This window comes from Poromitra crassiceps, assembly GCF_964638095.1.
Source record: "Poromitra crassiceps genome assembly, chromosome: 17".
Classification (NCBI taxonomy): domain Eukaryota; kingdom Metazoa; phylum Chordata; class Actinopteri; order Beryciformes; family Melamphaidae; genus Poromitra; species Poromitra crassiceps.
The window spans coordinates 38,983,513-38,995,900 of record NC_139635.1 but is presented as its reverse complement, the minus strand read 5'-3'; the positions used below and the strand labels follow the sequence as shown (position 1 = coordinate 38,995,900).

Sequence of the window (12,388 nt, the reverse complement as noted above, 5' to 3'; positions counted from 1 at the left end):
GTACCCTATTTGGCTACTGTAAAGGCACATATTCATGCCCTCTTCTACCGTACCCTATTTGGCTACTGTAAAGGCACATATTCATGTCCTCTTCTACCGTACCCTATTTGGCTACTGTAAAGACACATATTCATGTCCTCTTCTACCGTACCCTATTTGGCTACTGTAAAGACACATATTCATGTCCTCTTCTACCGTACCCTATTTGGCTACTGTAAAGGCACATATTCATGTCCTCTTCTACCGTACCCTATTTGGCTACTGTAAAGGCACATATTCATGTCCTCTTCTACCGTACCCTATTTGGCTACTGTAAAGGCACATATTCATGCCCTCTTCTACTGTACCCTATTTGGCTACTGTAAAGGCACATATTAATGTCCTCTTCTACCGTACCCTATTTGGCTACTGTAAAGACACATATTCATGTCCTCTTCTACCGTACCCTATTTGGCTACTGTAAAGACACATATTCATGTCCTCTTCTACCGTACCCTATTTGGCTACTGTAAAGACACATATTGACCCTCTTCTACCGTACCCTATTTGGCTACTGTAAAGACACATATTGACCCTCTTCTACCGTACCCTATTTGGCTACTGTAAAGACACATATTCATGCCCTCTTCTACCGTACCCTATTTGGCTACTGTAAAGACACATATTGACCCTCTTCTACCGTACCCTATTTGGCTACTGTAAAGACACATATTGACCCTCTTCTACTGTACCCTATTTGGCTACTGTAAAGGCACATATTCATGTCCTCTTCTACCGTACCCTATTTGGCTACTGTAAAGGCACATATTGACCCTCTTCTACCGTACCCTATTTGGCTACTGTAAAGACACATATTGACCCTCTTCTACCGTACCCTATTTGGCTACTGTAAAGGCACATATTGACCCTTTCTACTGTACCCTATTTGGCTACTGTAAAGGCACATATTGACCCTCTTCTACCGTACTCTATTTGGCTACTGTAAAGACACATATTGACCCTCTTCTACCGTACCCTATTTGGCTACTGTAAAGACACATATTGACCCTCTTCTACTGTACCCTATTTGGCTACTGTAAAGACACATATTGACCCTCTTCTACTGTACCCTATTTGGCTACTGTAAAGGCACATATTGACCCTCTTCTACCGTACCCTATTTGGCTACTGTAAAGACACATATTGACCCTCTTCTACTGTACCCTATTTGGCTACTGTAAAGGCACATATTGACCCTCTTCTACCGTACCCTATTTGGCTACTGTAAAGACACATATTGACCCTCTTCTACCGTACCCTATTTGGCTACTGTAAAGACACATATTGACCCTCTTCTACCGTACCCTATTTGGCTACTGTAAAGGCACATATTGACCCTCTTCTACCGTACCCTATTTGGCTACTGTAAAGGCACATATTGACCCTCTTCTACTGTACCCTATTTGGCTACTGTAAAGGCACATATTGACCCTCTTCTACCGTACCCTATTTGGCTACTGTAAAGACACATAATGACCCTCTTCTACCGTACCCTATTTGGCTACTGTAAAGGCACATATTGACCCTCTTCTACCGTACTCTATTTGGCTACTGTAAAGGCACATATTGACCCTCTTCTACCGTACTCTATTTGGCTACTGTAAAGGCACATATTGATAGAATTGAGGTAAAGCGCACAACTCCTTGTAAGAAAAACAGACCGGGTGCCTGGATAATGGATAACAATGAAAAAGGAGAGCCGGCACTCACGGTAGGCTAATTGAAAAACAGCCTTTTATTGGGCAGTGAAAAAATTGGACGTTTCGGCTTCAAGCCTTTGTCAACAAGGCTGTTGACAAAGGCTTGAAGCCGAAACGTCCAATTTTTTCATATTGACCCTCTTCTACCGTAACCTATTTGGCTACTGTAAAGACACATATTCATGCCACTCTTTTCGCGGGGGCCCAGCCTATTAATTCCTATGGTGTGCAGCTGGCCGGGGCCTCGGCTGTCTCCCTCATGTCCGCAGCACACCATGACTCACACACACACACACGCACACACACACACACATACAAACGCACACACACATACACACACACATACACTGACTCACTGGCAGAGCCGAGTTCAGCGAGTCTGGACCGGCCGTCATAATAAATGAGCTGCCAGACGACCACTAACTGCTCTTTTACGGGCCGAGAGGTGGGGTGTGTGTGTGTGGGGGGAGGGGGGGGTGTACGGTGGCGGGACGCGGGGTTGGGGGGGGGTCGTCGGGTGTGTGTGTGTGTGAGAGTGAAGGCGGGGGCTAGGTGTCTGTCGGCCTGCGGTTTTTTCAGCCACTGTAAAGCAGCAGTTGCGCGAGCGGGGGTCCTGTGAGGAAGTGAACTAAACTGCCGCGAGACAATTCAAGTGTGTGTGTGTGTGTGTGTGTGTGTGTGTGTGTGTGTGTGTGTGTGTGTGTGTGTGTGTGTGTGTGTGTGTGTGTGTGTGTGTGTGTGTGTGTGTGTGTGTGTGTGTGTGTGCAATGTAGGGTGGCGGGTGGCAGCTGTGTTTACAGGGAACTCTCTGGTCCTGTGAGGCTGGACGTACGCAGGTCCAGGATTCTTTTCTTTTACACTATCACGATCTGGTGACCCAGATCAGATATTTTCTTTGCTGGTTCCATTAGGAAAACAATTGACCACATACTGTACAGTATGTAAATCAATGACACTTAAACACTTGGATAGGGCGTGGGATTGCACTGCTCTCTCTGTTATACAAATCAAAGGTAACTGTCTTCCTGCTGTACCTCCTCCAGAGCAAAGTGATCTACAAAGTGAGGAAAATCAATAAATGCAATCATTTTGAATAATTTTGCTAACAAGAAAAACAAAGCTGACAAACTGATGATGTGAGCTTGATTTATAAATCCTTGAATCAATATTCATATCTATTTCTGCTGCGTGTCTGCGTGTATCTCTTGGACGGGGGCCGGCTGCCTCCTCTTTTATGGAGTGCGGGCAGCCCCTGTTGCCTTTATTTACAGGGGAAGTTGTAGCGATGACAGGGGAGAGGAGAAGATTCAGGTGGGATGGTGTCACGGGCCAACAGGGATAACACCCCATCTCAACCATCTAGAGATGATCCATCCTTTTTGTTCATTCGAGCATCTGCGTTCTGGTCCAAGCGAGGCCCTGAGATAGGAGAGGGAAGACAACTATGAAACACTCTCAGCCTGTGAATACAACCCTGAAATAAGGTCCGACCGCATCCCGGCTGACATGGTACTAACGCAGGAATCTGCTGCACGTCCCGCGCCTTTGGGCCTCGAACTTTGAATCTTCCCCCTCGTCAGTTTGTTCAAACGAATCCCGCGAGGCGGTGTGAGCGGCCCCAAACAAACGGCCTTCAAAAAACAGTCGAAAGACTTGGCTGTTGTTCGCCAAGAACCTCTCCGTCCGTCCAAAAGTTGTTAGAACGTATCAGAGGTGGAGTGCTGCTTGGCTCGCTGTGCGACTGCATCAATGAATCAAGATGGAGCTAAACATTTAACAGCCAGGCCAGTCCGCCTTTTTAACGGGACTTTAACGGCCAGGCTAGTCTGCCTTTATAACGGGACTTTAACGGCCAGGCTAGTCTGCCTTTTTAACAGGACTTTAACGGCCAGGCTAGTCTGCCTTTTTAACAGGACTTTAACGGCCAGGCTAGTCTGCCTTTTTAACAGGACTTTAACGGCCAGGCTAGTCTGCCTTTTTAACGGGACTTTAACGGCCAGGCTAGTCTGCCTTTATAACGGGACTTTACCGGCCAGGCTAGTCTGCCTTTTTAACAGGACTTTAACGGCCAGGCTAGTCTGCCTTTTTAACAGGACTTTAACGGCCAGGCTAGTCTGCCTTTTTAACAGGACTTTAACGGCCAGGCTAGTCTGCCTTTTTAACAGGACTTTAACGGCCACGCCAGTCCGCCTTTTTAACGGGACTCTAACGGCCAGACCAGTCTGCCTTTTTAACGGGCAGGCCAGCCCACCTTTTTAACGGGACTTGCTGGTGTGTTTTTTAAAGCCGAGCTCGGCATTCTGCAGCCGCGTCCTCAATGAATTCCCCCCGTTTCTCTCCCAAAAGTCGAAATAGGCAGCGAGTGGGCCCTCCCGACGAGCCTCTATACCTCCCACTCTCTTTCTCTCCCTCTCTCCCTTTCTCTTTTCTTTCCTTCCTCTCCTTCTCTCTCCGGGAGCGAATGTTTACATTTCTTGCAACAGACTGCTTCGCGGGGCACTAGAGTTTATTTTGCAACCTGTGGTGATGGCTCGCTTCCTAGACGAGAGCTGGCAGCCGCGCGTTGTTGATTCTTAACATGTGTTCATCCGTTCACCTCCGAGGCGGTGTGTGTGTCTCTGTGTGTGTGTGTGTGTGTGTGTGTGTGTGTGTATGTGTGTGTCCCCAAACCCCCCACCTTCAAGACCTTCAAGGTTTTTCTCGCCGCTCAAAGGCCACGTCGAACCGTTTGACATTGCGCGCTTTATCGGCCTCCGGGGGGACATTAGCGTTCCCCCTTTGAAAACAGCGAGGAAACACACACAAACACACACACACACACACACACACACACACACACAGTCTGCTAAGACAGTGCTCGGGTGATGGAGCTGTGCTTACCTCCTGGAGGAGTGAGGGTGAAATGTGCCAGGTCAATGGGAGCAAATGATGTCTTTTTTATTGTCCTGTTTTTGCCATTCAAGAAGTGCTCTCTTCTCCGCCACAGCTGGAAGGGAGCAACCCTATTAGGTAGCCTCCTCAGCTATTTGCATTTTTCAATGAGTCTCTCTCCACTAGGCTTTCCACTCCAAATTTTTGATATATTTACTTCACTACTTTTCTTTCATGTTCTGCTTTTCTCTTTTTATTTCCTTTCATTTATTGATAAGAGCTTTGTAAAAGTTTTTTAGAAGTTTTATTCAAGTAAACCTTTTTTTTATTACTTTTTTTATGATCGTCTCACGCTTGTCCTTAAAGGCCGGCTTTACCGTGGGGAATATGAATATATATTCAATCTCACGCCCCTAAGGTTTTCGAATCCGTTGAAATTTTTGAAATTGGTTGTTTCCCGCCAGAGATATCAGCAGAAATGCACTCTGTGTGGGGGGGGGGGGGGGGGGGGGGGCGGTGGTGGTGGAGGGGAGGGGAGGGGAAATACTACATTTCCCACAATGCACTGGGCTCGCGTGGCCTTCGTTTCCAGGCCCACCCCTCAGGCATTTGGCTGATATCAAACTCCAGTAGGTGGCGGTAATGCACATATATGCTTGCCAACCGTCATAAAAGTCGAAGAAGAAGAAGGCTTCGACATAAAAAGATTTAGTAGAAGAAGAAAAAATTACAAAACATAAAAAAAAAAAATGCCTCCAAATTGCACCAAATTTAAACGGTAGTATATATGTCCGGAGATGTCTTCATAAAAAAAATTTCATGCATTTTAAGGCATTTTTGTAGGAGTTTGATGTTGTGACTAATTCATGTAAAATCGGGTACATTGCTCAGCGTTGATTTCGTTACTTCAACGCACCTACTACTAGATGTAAAATTTGACGAGCTTTCCAATGCCACCAGTACCGTGTCTGTCCGTGCTTCCGTTCCAGAGATATGGTCTCTTTGCAAGGAGCTATGGAAAGCTAACCTAGCTACCATAGGCTAGGCGGTTGAACAAGATGGCTGCCTTTTGCTTTTCTTCGAGACCTCTGAAGGGGCGTGGAGGACCTCTAGAGGCGGGACCATGGCTCACAACACTTGTAGTTCATAGGCGCTCGACTTCCGCAAGGCGGACTCGGGCCAGAAGACGCGTAACGCGTCGGCTGGCCCGAAAAATATGTGAGAGATGGTTGATAGGTCAGGCAGGGAAGCACCAATTTCAAAAATTTCAACGGATTCGAAAACCTTAGGGGCGTGAGATTTAATATATATTCATATTCCCCACGGTAAAGCCGTCCTTTAACACTTGCTGCTTTGCTCCTGCTTTTCTCTGAATTTCCCCTTTCTTCCCCCTCACATTGGCTGCAAACCAAGACAATTTTCCCCTCGGGGACAATAAAGTTCATCTCATCTTCATCTCATCTCATCTCAAATCTCTGTCTTAATGTCAACTGCTGAGATGGATCATCATGGCTAAAGGTGCCACAGGTATCGATCTACTACTTTAAAAGGAGAATACTACAAGCTGAACTCCTGGTGTGCTAGCAATACTAACATTACTAGCCTGCTGTGGCCGTGGATTAGTACGATGCCTCACGGGTTCCAGCGTCTTGAATCCATCAAAACCAACGATGGACTCGTTATGCCAAAGTTGCCAGAAATATCGACAGGTGAAGATTTGCTTCAGGCGAAGATTTTGACACTGGAAGCTGAGAAAGGACTAGCCTACATGAGACACTCCCCGTAACAACCTGTGGTAAAACAACAGGAGCACAGCGGACGCCATCGCTCACATCCTGCACACCGCCCTCTCCCATCTGGAGGGGAGGGACACAGATGTGAGAATGCTGTTGAACACCATACTGCCCTCCAGGCTGGTCAGCAAGCTCAAGGATCTAGGCCTGAACACAGCACTGTGTGACTGGATCCTGGACTTCCTGATGGACCGCGCGCCACCACACGGTGAGAGTGGACAACCGCACTTCTTCCCCCACAGACTCTCAGCATAGGAGCGCCGCAGGGCCGTCTCTTCTGCCCCTTCCTGTAAGACCTCTACACCCACGACTGCATGGCAACTCAGACTTCAAACACCATTGTGAAGTTTGTGTACGACGACACAGCAGTCGTGGGACTGATCTCCCGCAGCGATGAGACGGGAAAGAGGCGAACGCCCTGGAACAGTGGTGTAAGGACAACCACCTCCTCTCCCTGAACATCTCCAAGACCAGGGAGGTTACAGTAGATTACAGGAAGGGGGGTCGGCTCACCCCCCCAGTCACTATCAACGCCACATGATGGTTATGGGCAGTGGTGGCCCAACGGTTAGAGAAGCGAGCTTGTGACCGGAAGGTCGTCGGCAGGATAAATCTGGGTGGGGAAAGTGAAAAGGCAGCGCTTGCCCCTCCCTCATTACCACCACTGAGGTGCCCTTGAGCAAGGCCTTAACCCCAACTGCTCCAGTGGAGCTGATCAGTGGCCAGCAGATCAGACTGTGGTTGTACTGGTCAGCTTCCAGGTATGAATGTGTGTGTGAATGTGAACAGGGCACTCCTGAAAAAGAGAGCATTGCTCTCAGTGAGACTCCCCCTGTATAAATAAAGGTAAAAAAAAAAGTTATATATAATTTAGTTGTATACAGGCTACGAAAATGTAATCCACATTTCCTTGATGATTGATGATTACTGAGATGTTTTCAATTATCTGCACTGAATATGACCTGCGGGGTTCCACAGGGGTCTATTTTGGGACCCCTCTTGTTCAATCTTGAGGCGCTCCCTTTATGCCAAATCCCTACAAAATAATAAAGTAGCCTACCGTAATTATGCAGATGACACACAAATCCTCATATCATTTACACCAGGTGACTATGGACCTGTTGAATCTGTCACTGCATCAACTAAATCAATGAGTGGATCGAGCAACATTTTCTCCAACTAAACAGAGATAAGACTGAGATTGTCTTTGAAGCACAGAAAGAAAGACAGAATGTCTGCTCTCATCTTGACTCCCTGTCTCTCATAACTAAGAGTCAAGCCAGACATATTGGCATTATCCTGGACTCAGACTTAAATTTCAATAGCCACATCAAATTGGTAACTTCATCAGCGTACTACCATCTAAAAAATATTGCAAGAGTCAGAGGAATACTGTCCAAGCAAGACCTAGTAAGGCTTACCCACACCTTTATTTCCAGTAGATTGGATTACTGCAATGGTCTGTTCAGAGGGCTTTCAAAAAAAGCTCTTCGGCAACTCCAACTTATTCAGAACCCCGCTGCCAGGGTCCTGACCAAAACTACTACTAGGAAATATGACCACTTTGGGCCAGTTGTAAATCCTTACACTTGGCTGCCAGTCACTCAGAGAATTGATTTCAAAATCTTGCTGCTTGTCTACAAATCACCCAAATACATCTCTGACATGCCATATTGTGCCATATTAAACCTCTAGGACCCTGAGGACATCTGGGGCTGGCCTGTTCAGGATCCCAACAGAGCTTGGTCTTGTCCGGGTAAAGCTTACAAGTGAACACTATGTGGGGAGACAGAGCTTTACCCTGTATGATTCTCATCCATCTGTGGATGGTGAGGATGTTGACCAAGAGGAGCGTATGATTGTTGTCTGCCTCATGTTAGAGCTTTACGTTGTGCTCGCGTTGCCATCGGCGCTGCGCCAACATGACTTTCTCCCTGCTTCACAAAGACTTTGAAATGGGTTCACAAGAAAAAACAAAACAAAAACAAAAAACGCTTGGACGCCGCCATCGGACGCAACGCGAGCAGTTGAGCATCTTGCTTGGACGCAGCCATCGGACGCAGCCATCGGACACAACGCGAGCGGTGGAGCATCTTGCTTGGACACAGCCATCAGACACAATGCGAGCAGTGGAGCATCTTGCTTGGACACAGCCATCAGACACAATGCGAGCAGTGGAGCATCTTGCTTGGACACAGCCATCGGACACAATGCGAGCAGTGGAGCATCTTGCTTGGACACAGCCATCGGACACAATGCGAGCAGTGGAGCATCTTGCTTGGACACAGCCATCGGACACAATGCGAGCAGTGGAGCATCTTGCTTGGACACAGCCATCAGACACAATGCGAGCAGTGGAGCATCTTGCTTGGACACAGCCATCGGACACAATGCGAGCAGTGGAGCATCTTGCTTGGACACAGCCATCAGACACAATGCGAGCAGTGGAGCATCTTGCTTGGACACAGCCATCAGACACAATGCGAGCAGTGGAGCATCTTGCTTGGACACAGCCATCAGACACAATGCGAGCAGTGGAGCATCTTGCTTGGACACAGCCATCGGACACAATGCGAGCAGTGGAGCATCTTGCTTGGACACAGCCATCGGACGCAACGCGAGCAGTGGAGCATCTTGCTTGGACACAGCCATCGGACACAACGCGAGCAGTGGAGCATCTTGCTTGGACACAGCCATCGGACGCAACGCGAGCAGTGGAGCATCTTGCTTGGACACAGCCATCGGACGCAACGCGAGCAGTGGAGCATCTTTCACTGCTGCTATTGGAATCATTCCTTCAATGGCTGGCGGCTGATGGCTGCATTGGAGCAGGGTTATTAGGCAGTGAGATCTGAGCTAAATATCACATCAACAGAATCAGGAAGGAGAACATTCAAGAAATACATACATGTATTAGTCCACCCACAATGTTTTTTTTACTGTTTCTTAGATTTCACTTGATTTGAACTGCACTAGTTTACTTTCTAATTATTTTATCGTTTGTATCTCTTGTCTGTACTTTTGCACTTTTTAATTGTAAATCTTTTATCTTTACTGTATTTTATTGCTCTGTAAAGCACTTTGAATTGCCTCAGTGCATGAAATGTGCTATACAAATAAAGCAGCCTTGCCTAGGGGTGGGGGGAAAAATTGATTCACCTAAGTATCGCGATTTTTAATGTCACGATTTTTTGAATCGATCTTTTATTCCAGAATCGATAATCGCAAAAAAAAAAAAAAAATTGGGTGGTTGCAGTCAGGCCACTCACTGAACAGCAGGCCAGACGCCGCCTACTGGTTTACTAGTGGTTTTATTACTTTATTAGTTAGTCTGAAGTAATAATTACACTTCAGGGTTAAAGTGGGTGCATCTCATTGTAAAATTGGACTTCAAACGGCCCAAATCTGGCTTCAAACGGCCCAAATTGGGCTTCAAACGGCCCAAATTTCACGCGCGTCGGCCCATATCGGCCTGGCCTGCTTGGTATCTAATGCCCGGCCTGAATTATGATCGCCCAGCCCTACTCATGATATAATATACAGTCTCTAGTGTATGATTCAACTTTTCCCATGTTCTAATCTAGTGTAAAAAAGCAAACAAACTGAAAAAAGAAAAGAAAAAAATAAACAAAAATCGCAATAAATCGTAATATCGAATCGCAATAATCGTAGACTCGCAATACTTGAGAATCGCAATATAAATCGAATCGGCACCCAAGAATCGTGATAGTATCGAATCGGGAGATAAGTGAATCGCCACAGCCCTATTGCCTTGCCTTAACAGGGAGAAACCAAAAGGAATATGTCATTGTCTCTATTGCTGGGTAAATACAGTGGCAGATTGAAGGTCCTGAATGCTGCGCTTGTTTTATCAACAGGTCATCCAGTTTGTTATCGACAGGTCATCCAGTTTGTTATCGACAGGTCATCCAGTTTGTTTTATCAACAGATCATCCAGTTTGTTTTATCAAAAAGTCATCCAGTTTGTTATCGACAGGTCATCCAGTTTGTCTTATCAACAGGTCATCCAGTTTGTTATCGACAGGTCATCCAGTTTGTCTTATCGACAGGTCATCCAGTTTGTTTTATCGACAGGTCATCCAGTTTGTTTTATCGACAGGTCATCCAGTTTGTGTTATCGACAGGTCATCCAGTTTGTTTTATCGACAGGTCATCCAGTTTGTTTTATCGACAGGTCATCCAGTTTGTTTTATCGACAGGTCATCCAGTTTGTCTTATCGACAGGTCATCCAGTTTGTTTTATCGACAGGTCATCCAGTTTGTGTTATCGACAGGTCATCCAGTTTGTTTTATCGACAGGTCATCCAGTTTGTGTTATCAACAGGTCATCCAGTTTGTTTTATCAACAGGTCATCCAGTTTGTTTTATCGACAGGTCATCCAGTTTGTTTTATAGACAGGTCATCCAGTTTGTTTTATCGACAGGTCATCCAGTTTGTTTTATCAACAGGTCATCCAGTTTGTTTTATAGACAGGTCATCCAGTTTGTTTTATCGACAGGTCATCCAGTTTGGGGCCGACTGCCATCAGCCCGAGTGCACTTGCCGCGATCCGGACGCCGAGGAGAACAAGAGCAAAGCCAAGCGCTCAGGGGGAGGAGGAGGGGGAACGCACTGAGCTCAACGGGTGAAAGAAGCTGAATTTGTGGTCAACGGAGTCGGCTGGATTTACATTGCAGCAAACAAAGAACGAAATATCTGATTTGTATCCTTTTGTAATGCAGATTGAGGTCAGTCTCCAATGCTGTAATAGGTATTTTGTGATCTTAATATTAAGAAACATCTGGCTCACACAGGTTTAAAAATCTGATTTCCGTGTTCCTGCTTCAATCCGGCCAAATAATACTCACGTCTGGATGTGATGGACTCATCTTTTGTTTTCCTGTTGAGAAGTGACAACGCTTATTTTGATTAGAGCAGAAAATCCAGTTCTTAACTGCAATTTGTGGCTAAATGTGAGAAAACAATTAGGCCTAGAGTAGGTCAAACAGCTCCTGTGTGAATCCAGTCATCATGAGTGGATCTGCTTACTATTGTAAATGGATTGAAGTGATTTTCTGGAGTTGATTAGTCTTGTCTTGGATAAAGAAAACAAATGGACTGGCTGTGCCTGAAATCTGCTCAGTACATCCATAAATCCTCATAAGAAGGGCTATTGCTACTGTACTTGTGCTGTACTGTTTACTGTAGCATCCAGCGAGTGAAACACCTGTATTGGCATCCCACATAATCATTTCAACATACTAAATTATATTCAAGCCCAAACATGGATAATTTGACGATCATGTTGATTTTTTGTGTTTTTTTTTACTGTTGTGTTAAATCGATGTCAAATGAAATCAGAGCAACGTCCTGGCATTTTCAGTATACCAATGTAAAAATAAATAAATTGCATAATAAACCATTTTCATTTTCAGTATTGAGAAAGATCCAACTTCAAATCGCAGTTGACATACATCACATTTTTCTACAGCAGAAAACATGCTATCTGAAAATTGTAGCTGTTAGGAATGTAAAAGGATATGTATCTGTAAAGACTAACATGTATAGACTAATATATTTGGACAATCTTAACATATCGACTAGGTCACTCATGTATTAGTCACACCAGTCCACACTATAATCCTTTATCCACAATTCTTTATACATATCATACAATACTGCGCACAATTCTTCTGGGCTTCCCAAAAGTGTTTTTCGTTTTTTGAGTGAGTTCGACTGGAATTACCCAGAACATGCAATTTTTTTAGTTATGTCATCCAATTCTGACCGGAAAATAAGAAACGTCATAATACTGGTTGCATCATGTCAACCTAATCCCATACTGTCACGTTAAATATAGTGAATCAAGTTCAGGGTGGTTTTACCAAAACATAATTTGCATGGATTCCCACTGAAACAAATATGAAGCTAATGTTGTAATGCCGCCTCAGCAGACCAAGATGTATTCCGCACACATGCATGCA

At 45.5% G+C, this 12,388-nt stretch overlaps 1 protein-coding gene across 1 annotated transcript in view; it reads left to right on the top strand.

Moving 5' to 3' along the window:
- pappa2 (pappalysin 2) overlaps window positions 1-11,696 on the top strand; it is a gene marked incomplete at its 5' end in the record, with an annotated part of 155,678 nt that extends 143,982 nt beyond the window's left edge. The window contains one exon of the mRNA XM_083654116.1: window positions 10,924-11,696. Coding sequence (XP_083510242.1) covers window positions 10,924-11,040 — 117 coding nt within the window. The 3' untranslated portion in view covers window positions 11,041-11,696. The remainder of the gene's footprint in view (window positions 1-10,923) is intronic.
- Between the last annotated feature and the right edge of the window lie 692 nt (window positions 11,697-12,388).